This window comes from Boeremia exigua, assembly GCF_020726555.1.
Source record: "Boeremia exigua strain MPI-SDFR-AT-0100 chromosome Unknown C7974scaffold_13, whole genome shotgun sequence".
Classification (NCBI taxonomy): domain Eukaryota; kingdom Fungi; phylum Ascomycota; class Dothideomycetes; order Pleosporales; family Didymellaceae; genus Boeremia; species Boeremia exigua.
The window spans coordinates 1382744-1395397 of NW_025763530.1; the positions used below are offsets into that span (position 1 = coordinate 1382744).

Genomic DNA, 12654 nt, shown 5'->3' on the forward strand with positions numbered 1-12654 from the left:
CCTTTTGTTACAAATATCCCTTCAAATGCTATACTGCATGTGCTTACAGCGTGAGCCTTCCCAAATCAGCCACTTTCATTTCTCCCGTACCTGCGTCTGTCCAAGTCTACCATGTTGAGACGCGATCAATGTCTCTCATCTTTAACTCGATGGCCCAGACCTTTCGAGCTCTTCACGTGTCTCGTGCTCCTCATGCACCCAGGTCTGTTCCCGAATCAATGAGCTGGATCAATCAAGGAATTGAGCGAAGGTTACCTCGGGTACGATGACTTCCAGTTCGTGTATGCTGCTGCGTCTTGATACCTGACGACGTCTCCTGCAAGCCAGGAACCCCCAGTGGCACAACGTCAGGGCGACTAGTAGGCTGAATCCTGCCAAAAGTGTCTGCGTCACACTCAAGCCATCGCTTAAGGCATCAGTCGAACGCTGTACATTTTGGATGGTCATGTGGGCTTCCATGTTTTCCGCTGAAAAAACAGTGGTGTTTCTGATGATCGATCGATAGGTTGAAGAATGTTAATGACGAGGTAGATCCAGCCTTGTTGGGCTGGCTGTCAAGTACTGAAGAATTGTCCTGGGCACGGTTTGAGCTCCAAGCAACATACGTAGACAACAGCTATTTATGATCAGAGCACCCTTGAGAGATTGCACGCAGTCAATTGACTGCGATTCGCCTCGTCGCGGCAGGATCTCAATGTAGACACCCCATTTCGCAAGTACTAGCCTGGACATTTGCGCAATTGGACCATTGATGCTGCAGCAGACTTCCACTCTTGTCATTGTTGCACAAGATGCAGAGTTCGACAACAATGCCACAAATTGCGCGCGCCGGGGCAGGCGGCTTATCCCTGAGCTGCATACAGCGCGTGTTAGCTTAGCTCTAGACATTGAAGTAGGACTGTTGCCAGGCCCTGAAACGGAACGTGTTGGCGAAGGCCGCTCCGCACGTTGGATGCAAATGCTTTGTGCCAAAGTGCGTGATTGGACAGCCGGATGCACTCGAATCCTCTAGGCAATCTCTGAATTGATCAACAAGGGAAGGTCTCGACCGGGAGTTTTCTCCCGCTTCCGCTCCCTACAAGTGATACTACATACAGTTAATGCATGGTGGCGTCAATTCCCGGTAGTGGAGTGGGCGCTCATCGCACAGCGGTGGGCAAGCCGGCTTCCGCGTCGCGCACAGCATCTATCAGCCATGTCACGTGTAATCTTGTTGCCCAGGAGGCGTTTGTGAGCCCTAAAGAAGGCCTTTTCCTGCAGTAAATACTGTCAGCCTTCGTTCTCAGCCTTGATACCTTACAACAAATGCTGCACAATGTCAGAACCAACACAGATCTTCAACAAACCAAAGCCGCGCAACAGCAGGACCAAATACAAATGTGATGACTGCAGAAAATCAAAAATACTTGTAAGTCAGTCTGAAGCGTGGCGTATATGATCATATGCTGATGGCCATGTTGTGTTCGTTTACTCTCGTCAAACACGGCTACTGGCCAGCACGATGCGAGCCTTGTATGAAGAACGGCAAAACGTGCTCGAAGCCAACAGAAGTAACACTTCGAAGGAAACGAAAACAGCCACCGGCGAATTTGTGCTATGAAGAGCTTCAAAGAGTTTCGCCGCAGCATCGTCACCTTGAGATGAAACCTCTTGCTGTTCACATCTCTGACCTCGCACCGCGTGACGCGAGTAAATCTTGCACATGCGAAGATCGAGACCTACTTTCCAAAGAAGCGTCAGTGAAGAACCTATTATTGATTGGAAACGCAACTAAAATTACACAGTATACTGCTTCTCAGCTTACACTCAATCTTGTTGATGGCAGTCAAAGACATGATCGATATGGCTGTCACTATGCTACGACCACATCAACGCGACGCAACCAGAGAACATACGGAGAACAGTATGCCCATTCTCGAGCGAGCTGTTGCTGACTTCAAAGCGTATGCGTTCAGCGTGAGGATTAGCATGCTAGCTCGAGGTGGAGGTGCAGCGTTTGCACGTGCACAAGACGCAATCAACGTCCTTGCCACCCCATACTTCCGTCCAGACTTCACTTGGGGCGTGGATCAGATCTCCCTAGAAACAACTCGTGCAGATATCACCTCATTTTATAACACCGGTTATCATGAGCTTGTCTATGTGTTGCAAACGAGACTGCTACAAGCCGGTGTACCTCCAACTACAGACGAGGTTACACGTCTGCTTCTTTGTAGTCATTATTTCATGCAGGAGCTTGATCAACTGATAGCTCTGGGACATTTGTCATCGATCCCGTCCACTGTGAACTGGCGACAATGTCAAATGTTTGCACCGAGAGAACTTGTGTGTGTTCCGGCTGTGGCTCATGACATCCTCAACGACAGACGACCCGACTTTCTCGGCCGGTTAAACTTCCACATTCTCTCAGATGCAGGATTTCATCTCACGTGGGAAGATGCGAGCAAAGGAGCCTCAGCCACGTCAGTGTACTTCCACTCCGACAACCTCAGCCATTCTGCACAATGGCCTATACAGGCCACTGACAGGATGGACATTCTTGGACGCACAGCTCTACACATCGCCGTCCGCCAAGGCACCATAAGTTCCGTCATCAAACTGTCAAGAGCGGGCGCCAACATGCATCAACGGTGTCTCAACGGGTTATCGTTGTTGCACATTGCTGCTTGTCACGGACATGAGACTGTCGTGCGCTACTTGATATATCAAATGGACTATCACGAGTGCGAACAACAATGCTATACTCTTGCAGGGCAGTGTCAGGAGCAGAATCTGAGATACTTGCATCGACTCGACGATCTGGATGGCTTGCGGCGTACCCCATTCTGGCATGCTGCATGTGGCTCGCATTTCGAAGTTATGACGCTCCTTACTAAAAGTATCCGTCTCAAGGTTTCACCAAAGCAATTTGTCACCGTGAAGGTCAATACAGAGCACGCAGACTCACACGGACACAACGCGTTGGCTATAGCGGCACGCGACGGCCGTGTGGACGTGCTGAAGTTCCTTTTCAAATTGCGTAGCACGACTTGGGATCCACTTCTCGAGGAACTCATGCCTTACGAACACCTGCTACTTGCCTACGCCGTACAATCGAAGAATCGAGATTGCATCAAGTTGGTCATTGCCCAGCGGCGATGGAGTTCAAGTGGCCGTGTCTTTGCAAGAGCAATGGAATACGCGAATCAGAACCCTGACAGCTTATTACTTAGAGATGCCCTCCTAGGGATTTACACAGCCGATGAAGCAGTCCTGACTGCAAATCCATTTGCCAGCCTTACTCACCGAATGCCTTCGTATATCCGGGATCAATTGCCGAACCAACTTTCGTCCTTTTGATTTGAAAGAAGGGCTGTGCATCGAGGTGCTTTCCGATGAGGACAGCAATGAGCTCCAGGACATCTCATCCTCACAGATAGAAGCAGACGCGATGGTACGAGATGCTATGTTGCTCGGTCTTGTGGACCAACACGAATCATTATGGCAATCCTGTCATATTGCGGGGTCAACCTTATATGGACCGAGCTTTCCCCCACACCTAGGCATGCAGAGTTCCTAGCCATTAGAGAGCTCAGGTATCTGGTACGTGACTGCCAGTGTGTAAAGTACCATAGGAATATGAGGATCTGCACATATTTACAGACACCGATAATTATCACACTGAAGTCATAAGTCACAACAAACCTTGAAGTCAGACTCGCTGAAGGTGTTTCTTGTGCCTAAATCGCCTGTCGAGTGAGAAGGGTCATGAATTAGGTGGTTCTAGTCTGACAAAGACTCGTTCCAATATCAGGAGATGAATATGTAGGGTAATACCGTGTAGCCAGATGTACAGACATTGGACGGGCTACTACGAGATCTGTTCCAAATTGAGGTATGTTAGTATACATGATCCAAATCGCACACAGGCACATGCACAACTTATATACTCTAGTAGTGGATCTGCTTTCATTCTATTCGTTCTATTGTATTATTCTTAAGGATTGTCGTAACTGTTCGTGGCCGTTAATTGCTCGTGAATCATCATGTGTATGTCGTAATTGTTCTAGTTGTCCGCCGGTCCCGGAACACAGTAGATGCGGCTGGAGCACTTGACCGATGCGCTGGGGCTGTAGACCGTCGAAGAAGCCATCTCGTAGCAGACCTGAGCGTAGAAGTAGGATGTGCTCTTTCCGTTTCCGACCTTTGCTCCGGGGCCAGTGAACTTGTCCTCATCAATGGAGAAAATAGCATCGAATTCCTGTGCTTGACCGACGGTGACGAAGGTTCCACCCTGGGTGAAGGAGACGTCGGAGGCAGAGTTGATGACGTTGGTCAAGGTAGGGGCCGAGGACTTCTTGTTCAGAACGCTGTTGGCGGCATCATCGTAGCTATAGGGAAGACTTTCGTCAGTGTTTGTTTCGAGGAATGTGGGGCGCTTCGGCACTTACTATTCAAATTCCCCGTATGCTCCACCCTTGGAGTTGAAGCAGTTGGAGAGGAAGATGACAGGGCCCTTGACTGCTCGGCTCTCGATGGCACTGCCGGCCTGGAGAGGGGCAGCTGATGCAAGAGCAGCAATGGCTGCGAAGAAGAAAGCCTGGGAGAAGAATGACTTCATCTTGAGATATGGAGTTTTTGATGGTGATTGGGATGATCGGATTGAGTTGTTGTTGTTGAGTAGGAAGAAGATGGATGAGATGTTCTGTTGACTGTGAGGAGAGAATGTGACAGCCGTCAAAGAGGTTTATATAGCATTTACGTTGCTGGCTGCGACCAATCTTCTCGCCAGATAGCATGTTTAGACGGCAGTGGCAGGACCCATCGTTGACCTGCCAAATGTGTCGTGGCGGCTTGCTTACAGGAAGAATAAGTGGATGTCTTCGATACACAGATATCCGTATCTCCACCTAGCATGCATGGTGGCGGCTGTAACATCTGAGATCCCACGGGTCAGAATGTTGGCTACAAGAATAGAGTCCCACTCGACGCCGCAGTGAACGAATAGGAGAGCACCAGAAACACAAGCTCTTCAAGCTTTCCAAGCCGTCCAAGGCGCTGTAAATGTGGAGACCGCGCCGATGAACTGTTCTTGGCTACATTGCTCGCTTTTTCTGCGCAGCCATGCCGCAAATCAGAAATCAACGCCACATCAGTGTGCGGGTAACGATAAGGTGAGCTAGCGGTGAAAATCAAGCATTTTTACTCAATATTGGCAACGAGCAAATTCTTGATGGCGAGCAGACCGAGCTGGGCTCCGTGACAGCGTTCACGGGCCTTTGCCCAGCCCGTTCGCCAACAAGCATTCGCTGGCTGCCATTCGTTGTACAGCCTAGAACATCGAGACTTGTTCACTGTTTAGCGCAAGGACCAGAAATTGTTCCTTCTGTGGACCGTGGAGCTGTGTGCTTCGTAAACAGAGGAATCCATGCCAGCACATGGTACTCGCATTGTCTCGCTGGCAGAGTTTTGGTTGGACGATTGACCGATCCAGGAACGGCGATACCCGAGCCGTTAGCCGTAGTCAGCCCCAGTAGGCTGCGGACTGCTGGCGGCTTGATCCCATTGGTTTGTACGAAACAGGTGCCCCACTAAGCCCGGAGATCCTACCAGTAGTTGGCTTACGGTAGGCCTAAGCGCTACGGGACGGTACGCGGTGCGGTGCGCAAGCAGTTTAGGGTATTGTATTGTAACTTTCATGTGGACCGACAGACGGCCATATCTTGTGTACCCGCTGACAGGGTTTGTAAGTTTAGACTCGCTGGGTGTTCCACAACCACCGAGCCGCTCTTCTGGTTTCTTTCCCAATGCAGCAAGTGTGTGTTTACCATCAGTTTGATGATCACGTGAAGCGAGGTAATCTGGTCGGTAATCGCTCCTTCAATAGACATGGTGTGACTTCCGTCAGGTCTGGCAGTTGACTCACGAGTCTCATTACGCACGGAATAATTCGTGAGGATGAAATCGCCAGGACCTTTTTAGAGCTTGTGTTGATACTGTGTAAGTTGCCGAGGCAGTGATTTTGCCGGTGCTTTTACCACAGGCTTCCTGTCCAGCGGGGAGATGGCACATCATAGCTCAAGCGGTCCATGAAGTTGGTTGCAGCGTGTCACCCGTCTTCCCGGAATCGAGTCCGATTTTGCAAGGTTTTCGCAGTTTATGCAATACAGTTGAGGATTGTTTCTCCGGACGTGCATGATTGGCCAGAATACGAATAGTATAAGTCGGATGAATTACCTCCTACGTCGCTTGCGTGTCGTTGATCAACAGCGCTGATTTCCGGACGATGTCTCTTTGGCTTGATTCTGCTAAACTAAAAACACCCACCTCCGAGTATCATAAAGACACACAGACTAGCTCTGGACTGGCTATCGCTCACGGAACCTTGTCTCGGCACGTTTAAGAGTCGTCACAGGTCGGCCGAGCGACAAGGTTGAATAGGGTCAATTATTAGTGATCTGTGTATTGGTCTGATTATGAGCATTAACATTGTCGTAAGGTCAAGATGCTTTGTTTATGCTGTGTCTTTGCTCATTTTTGCTATAGCCGCTTCAAACCCTTGTCATATCTTGATCTTTGCGTTTCTGCCTCTACGAATGCTCCCAAGCTGTTGACTTTCCCTATTAGATAGCAACTTCTCGGCGTAAGCGATGTCGCAGTGTCGTTCGGGGAGCAACGAACCAGCGAAGATGTTACGAAAATGTGTTCAATATAGCTCCTGATGTTCAAAGAAGAAGACTAGATGTGGTGGCCGCTCCAAGTTGCCAAGAAGAAAACGATGTGAAACTGTGAAACTGATTATTAGCGGGCGTGAAGGAGCAAATCACGAGATCGATGACGTCATGCATGTTTGCTGTCGGAAAACCGGCACCAGACCACAAACAGAAACCAACGACGAGTGGCCTTGGGAGACTGCAGCAGAATCCATCGAGCTTGGCGATGCATGGCGAAGAGGCGTCTACCTACTTAGCTTTTAGCATGAGCCGCACTCACTGCGCGTGATTCACTCGACCAGTTACAATCATGAGCAAGCCAGAACTGCCGCCTTCCATTAGCAGCAAGAAGCAGACAGATGTTCACACCAACCCTTCTGTCACAACAAACCATGCAGAGCCTCCACAGTATTATGATTCAGAACCAACCAGCCAGCCTCCGCAGTATTTGCACAACGCGAATCGCGTGAACCGGACTGAACCCGCGTCTGCTGCAAACATCTCGGCCATACTTGCCTACCCATCAGGATTAGATTTGGAAGCAGAGAAGAGATCATGGCGCGAGCGTTGGCGAGATTGGAAGGCGCGAAACACAGATCCTCGGCTCAGCAGTACTCAGGTGAGCGGGTCGACAATCAACGTGCAAGGCGTTGGGTTAAAGAGTTGGACAAGCATCACTCCCGCGAGTAGGAGTAAGTAATGACTGCTGCGGCAACGCAGTCAATATTGTGACCCTCCATATCCGACGTATTTCACTGGAAGGTATTGGTGGTTGCCAAAATGTGGGGGCCACTCTGAGACTGGTCCAAAAACATACAACGGTAGCCTTCCAGCCAACACACGGAGGTCTATGCAGGCGTTCCACAGATAGCCTGCAGCAGGGTCCAAAATCAAGAGTGGTCCGCACAATCTGCCACGTGAGTGAGGAGCCGTAACAGAATATTACCTGCCCTCGCAGCCAACACGAAAAGACGCTACCTACTTGCCAACAACACAAGACTCGATCGCTTCTGTCCACTTCTCCTATCTCACAAAACGATACTAGCAACAAACAAAGTCATATCAGCCAGCTACCACCTCCACACACCATGTCCCACCTCACCAACCCGCGGACACACACCCGTCTTCCCGACCCCCTTCCCATACAAACACGCAAACCGACCTACTCGCCCCTCACCAAGTCCCACATACCCTCCTCCACCACCGCCACCGCCAGAGATATCATCATGAACAGAGATGTAGTGACCAACCTCTCCCGCGCAAAACCCCTCGACGACGTGGGCGCACTGGAGACGCTGCGCAAACGCCGCACGCCGGTGCTGGTATGTGCGCCAGAGGTGCGGTGGCGCTTTTCGCGGGACCTGGTGTCGGAGATCATGGAGACTGAGGAGACTGAGGCGGAGACGGCGGACGAGCGAAATGGGGGAGAGCAGACGCAGATGCAGACTGCAACTCCTTCGTGCATATCTCCACTGTTACTGTCGCGGTCGCAGCTAGAGTCGCCTGCGTCTTCGGTACATCACTCGCTTCCGTCCCCACCATTGTCGTCCGTAGTTCCGTCTCCGCCGCCCGCGGGCTCCGAGCCAGTAGCGGAAGAAGACGGCGAATGGGCAGCGGTGGGCCGCGAGTGGGCCGCCCGGGCTGCGCGCGTCCAGCAGCTGCAGGAGGAGTATCGGATGTACCGCCCGCGGACGCTGGGAGCGGTGCTAGAGGAAGATGAGGGTGCGGTGCATGAGGGGGTTGTGGAGCGAGAGGCAAGGGAGTGTTTGTTGACTGTCGACGTGGAGACTGGGACCAGCTATGGGGCGGTGTATCCTCCTGGTATAGGTGTTGATGGGTATGGGCCTGAGGTTGTGGACTACGAGAACTACATCGAGAACGAGAACGAGGAGGAGTCACGCGACCCCTCACCACGCGAGGAGACGCGCGAGAAACCAAGTCCCGATACCCTGACGGAAGAGAAGGGAGATCGCTGTATTGTGATCCCACGTCTTCGAGAAGCGGTAAGGCAGGGTATGGATAGGGTGGTGCGGAGGGTTGCTGGTGCGGTCTTGAGGAGGGGAGGTTGGAGGGGGTTGTAAACCGACTTAACAGAATTTGAAATACGAGGTATGGGTGAAACGGACTCCGGCATACTTAGAACTGAAAATGAATACCCAATACTCGATCGTAGGAAACAGAGATGTTGTCTGATGTTTTCATCATGCCACGTGCTGAACTATCTAAAGGGATCCGCCACTCTAGCCCTGAATCACCTTGAGATGTCGTGAGATATTGTTGTGATGTTGACTGTCATGCGCGAATCTAATTGTTCAATTGTGGTACGTGGTTGCGTATAAAGTAATGTGGTGGAAAGGTTGGCCTGAAAGCGCTACCTAGTCTTTCAACGGTAAAGCGTCACCGCCACCACCAACCCCATCCCGACATCCTACCTTGTCTTAGCTATGATACATCCGATGTCGCACATGCTCATGTAAGAACTGCGGAGACGTTGTGGAACAAAGCATCGCTGAACCGCAGGGAACCGACGTGTAATGTCATGTAAGGGCGGCGTGCAATACTGATTCGCCAGTTCGAGAGCCGAGGCTCGCAAACTACTTCCTTCTTCGACATCGAGGAAAGAGCTCTGACAAACGAACTTCTGTTCGCCTGAGTCATCTGTTCAATGTGATAAATAGCTGGAACTCATCTCACAGGAGGAGAGGCACCAATATAATCAACAATCCCAAATCACCACGAACCCACACCGCTATCAAATATGACACCAACCACCCAAAACGACCTCGCCAAACGCTTCCGCGCCCTCCACATCCCCGGCAACCCCCTCGTCCTGACAAATGTCTGGGACGCGATAACTGCGCGCGCCATCGCAGCCCTCCCGTCCACCACCGCCATAGCGACCGCCTCCTTCGCCGTCGCCGCTGCAGCCGGCCTGCCCGACGACGACCTCGACCTGGCAACCAACCTGCGCGCCGCAGCCTCCATCGCCAAAGTAGCAGCCGCGCACGATCTTCCGCTGACGGTGGACTTGCAGGACGGGTATGGCGCGCAGCTGGACGAGGCGGTGCGGGGCGTGATCCGGCTTGGCGGCGTAGGGATCAATATCGAGGACTTGGGGCGCGAGGTGGGCGGGCTGTATGGGATTGAGGAGCAGTGTGCGCGGATTCGGAGGGCGGTGGAGATTGCGCGGGAAGAGGGCGTGCCGGAGTTTGTGGTGAATGCGCGGTCAGATGCGCTGTTCGCGGGGGAAGGGCTGGAGGATGCGGTGCAGCGCGGCAAATCGTATTTGCTGGCTGGTGCGTCCAATGTATTCCTCTGGGTTGGATCGAGTGGGCGTAGCTGGGGGAGGGAGGAGATTGCGCGGGCGGTAGAGGCGTTTGGAGGGCGGTTGAATGTTACTTTGATTAGAGGGAGAAGTGGGGGATTGAGCGTGAAACAGATCGGAGAGTTGGGGGTCGCAAGGATTAGTATTGGGCCGGCACTGATGCGATGGAGCGCTGAGCAGATTGCGGGCGAGGCGCAAAGAATCCTGGATGAAGAAGCCGTAAGTCCGGTGTGATCCACGACATGCTTCTGATGTGGAGTAGCATAGACTACGGCTTTAGAACAGGGACTAAAAAGAGATTGTATGGATCCATGAGAATTCAGATGATGGTGAGCTCTTGCTCGATTGCTTCGCGCAGGAAGCGTGCTCGAAACACAAGCCTCTCTGTCCAGAACAGACCTATGCTCCTATACATGTCGTCCACATTGCTCACACGTTCAAATACTAAGAACCAGCTTTCGTGATAGACTCTTCCATAAACCTGAGTAGGCCACAATCCAATCAACATGACCAAAATATCAGCGTCGGGCTCGGGCTTATACTCAGTATCGATATGCCATGTACTCATGGTCTCATCTGTCGATAGCAAGTCTTCGTGTTCGTTGAGGTTGTCAATCTTAACCCTGAAAATGAGGCGACCGTAATGGTCCCTTTGTGGCCCAAACATGGCGGGTAAACATAGTCCTCTGAGAACCAAAATCCCCCCTGAGACTTGTCCAAAAGGGTTTCCGTCGGCGGTCTCCACAGATACAGAGATAATAGAGACTTCTGGGATGAGAAACGTCTGGAAGTCTGTCGACGGCAAAAGCCATCGCCAAGTCTGCCATATGACTTCTCCAGCCTGGGATACCCACGACCAAGATGGCGCGCGATGTTCAACTATCTGGCGACTGGGTTCTGCTAGACGCCATAATAGATCTATCACCAGGCTGTCTTCCCACAAACCCGCATAAAAGGTACATTCACGCTCGGCTGCCATACGCGTAGTTACACCTTGTAAGGCAGGAAATACGTCCGTGGGATATGTAAGATCCAAGCAAGAGTAGGTGCGAGCAATTCCATGCCAAGCCAAGGTTTGTATGTGTCCCCTGCTCAAAGAGCTTAATTGGACAGGCACAGGTTGAGTCCAAGACTTGAGGACGTTTTTCTTACATCTCGCGAAGTCTTCTTTTTCGGTCATGAGGGATCCATCCTCCACTTCTTGCATCTCAGAGCATTCCCAGTAGAGCATGGAGTCGGTGAAGTGCACGATCCTCGGCGATAGAACCCACTCCTGGAAGAACCAAGCACGTCTCTGCAGCGGTAAGGACCTATCAGTTGCAGCAGCAAACTCTCTTCCCGGCTTCACGCGAATCTTGAAGGGCATACCAGTTTGGTCGTGAATACCGTGTATAATCGGAGATCTTTCATCGTGTTCACCCCCAGTCGAGTCGAATGAGCGAAACAAGCCACATGTACTGTCCAAGGAAGCCGTTGCAGCTATCGTTAGGGTTGCACCTGAATATATCGTCGCCATTTTGCTACCTTCTTCCGTCCAGTCTTGAAGGTCATCCTGCAGGATGCACAAGCTGTCGATCCACAAGTATCGGATAGCAAGTCTCAGATTTAATTGAATGGCCTGCTGAAAGGTGGCAGGCATATCATGCCATGGAATTCCTGTCTGGAATCTTTCAATGGTTGAGGAGGTCAATCGTAGTGGCACTACGCCACCCCATCGATGGCTGAGGCAGGAGTATGCCCCCATCTCGTTTGCTGTAGATAAGTGAAGACGTACTGTATCCGGACCCTGGATCTCTAAGACTCGTTTAGGTAGTAGTGCAGAAGTCATGGCGTGACTGCAAGCATGCGACGATTTGCAGACTTTCATCCATCTAGAGATCGTCTGCGTGGCGATATCGAGACTGTTGATTCCGCGAGTCATGGGTCGCTCGGGTATATATGGCCACGGGCTTGGAAATCCTACAAGCTCAGTATCAGGACGCTCTAATGATGATGACGTAGATGTTGACCTACCCTTCACACATTGTAGAACTAGCTCTATGTGTCGATTTCGAAAATGACGAGAATCTTCGCTGTGTTCTATGTACAATCCCATCTCATTTCTCATCAACCAGAAGTGAGTGCCACGAATGTTATTCAAGACCTCTTCCCAAGGTTTTAGGGCTGTGTATAGTATCTTACACGCGGGACATCCAGATCCCAAAAATTCTGCTAATTTGTGGAAACGTATCAATAGTGAAAAGTCTGCGAGGTCTAAGTCCATACAGATATCACACTGCGGCGATGTCCTCATTCGCGGTTCTCTTCCAGGGTAAGGATGTTCCTCCGAAAATATCTTGACGGTCTCATGTGAGGTAGAAGATGCTGAGCCAGCGCACCAGCTGGTCGTCTTGGCAACAAACGTCTGGTTAGTCACTAAATCAAGATCCATTCTGCGAGAGATTTGTCTTGAGCTACTGCGTCTGACCTGGACCGTTTTTTGCAGGTACCGAAGCATGATTGAGATCTTGCTGGGACAGGACTAGAGACTGACAACGCTGAGGTATGTGCAACGAGATTCTGGCGACGGAAAGCAAGCGACAGAAAGAATGTTCAGAACGTATATCCGTCTATATAATCGCATAGAAAAGAGCTGAG

General features: G+C 51.2%; 6 protein-coding genes across 6 annotated transcripts; 4 read left to right on the forward strand and 2 right to left on the reverse strand.

The window, feature by feature from the left end:
• Positions 1-751: 751 nt before the first annotated feature.
• C7974DRAFT_444359 (uncharacterized protein) lies at positions 752-3339 on the forward strand (the record flags this gene model as incomplete). Its single annotated transcript, XM_046145495.1, has 4 exons — positions 752-973; positions 1013-1230; positions 1334-1408; positions 1785-3339. The coding sequence occupies 4 exons, from the start codon at positions 752-754 to the stop codon at positions 3337-3339; spliced, it is 2070 nt and encodes a 689-aa protein (XP_045992415.1).
• Positions 3340-4045: 706 nt separating this feature from the next.
• C7974DRAFT_476087 (uncharacterized protein) lies at positions 4046-4826 on the reverse strand (the record flags this gene model as incomplete). The annotated part of the gene is made up of 2 exons (XM_046146660.1): positions 4431-4826; positions 4046-4370 (listed from the first exon to the last, which is right to left on the reverse strand). Exons 1-2 carry the CDS (start codon positions 4598-4600, stop codon positions 4046-4048), a joined length of 495 nt encoding a protein of 164 aa, XP_045992416.1. The 5' UTR covers positions 4601-4826.
• Positions 4827-7080: 2254 nt separating this feature from the next.
• On the forward strand, positions 7081-7284 carry C7974DRAFT_277440 (uncharacterized protein; the record flags this gene model as incomplete). The annotated part of the gene is made up of 1 exon (XM_046137573.1): positions 7081-7284. A coding segment is annotated over one exon (204 nt), but the record flags the coding sequence as incomplete, so codon positions are not given.
• Positions 7285-7780: 496 nt separating this feature from the next.
• C7974DRAFT_418051 (uncharacterized protein) lies at positions 7781-9345 on the forward strand (the record flags this gene model as incomplete). Its single annotated transcript, XM_046144127.1, has 2 exons — positions 7781-8695; positions 9265-9345. The coding sequence occupies 2 exons, from the start codon at positions 7781-7783 to the stop codon at positions 9343-9345; spliced, it is 996 nt and encodes a 331-aa protein (XP_045992418.1).
• C7974DRAFT_74396 (PEP phosphonomutase-like protein) lies at positions 9112-10293 on the forward strand. The gene has a single exon (XM_046147199.1). The coding sequence runs from the start codon at positions 9451-9453 to the stop codon at positions 10249-10251; it is 801 nt and encodes a 266-aa protein (XP_045992419.1). The 5' UTR covers positions 9112-9450; the 3' UTR covers positions 10252-10293.
• C7974DRAFT_74395 (heterokaryon incompatibility protein-domain-containing protein) lies at positions 10294-12647 on the reverse strand. Its single transcript, XM_046147198.1, has 2 exons — positions 12031-12647; positions 10294-11976 (listed from the first exon to the last, which is right to left on the reverse strand). Exons 1-2 carry the CDS (start codon positions 12512-12514, stop codon positions 10337-10339), a joined length of 2124 nt encoding a protein of 707 aa, XP_045992420.1. The 5' UTR covers positions 12515-12647; the 3' UTR covers positions 10294-10336.
• Between the last annotated feature and the right edge of the window lie 7 nt (positions 12648-12654).

Bases quoted from the DNA above. Each gene is read 5' to 3' on its own strand.
- C7974DRAFT_74396 (XM_046147199.1), top strand. From the start codon at position 9,451: ATGACACCAACCACCCAAAACGACCTCGCCAAACGCTTCCGCGCCCTC.
- C7974DRAFT_74395 (XM_046147198.1), bottom strand. From the start codon at position 12,514: ATGCTTCGGTACCTGCAAAAAACGGTCCAGGTCAGACGCAGTAGCTCA. The intron at 11,977-12,030 runs GTAGGTCAACAT...CTGAGCTTGTAG, and splicing joins AGTTCTACAATGTGTGAAGG to GATTTCCAAGCCCGTGGCCA.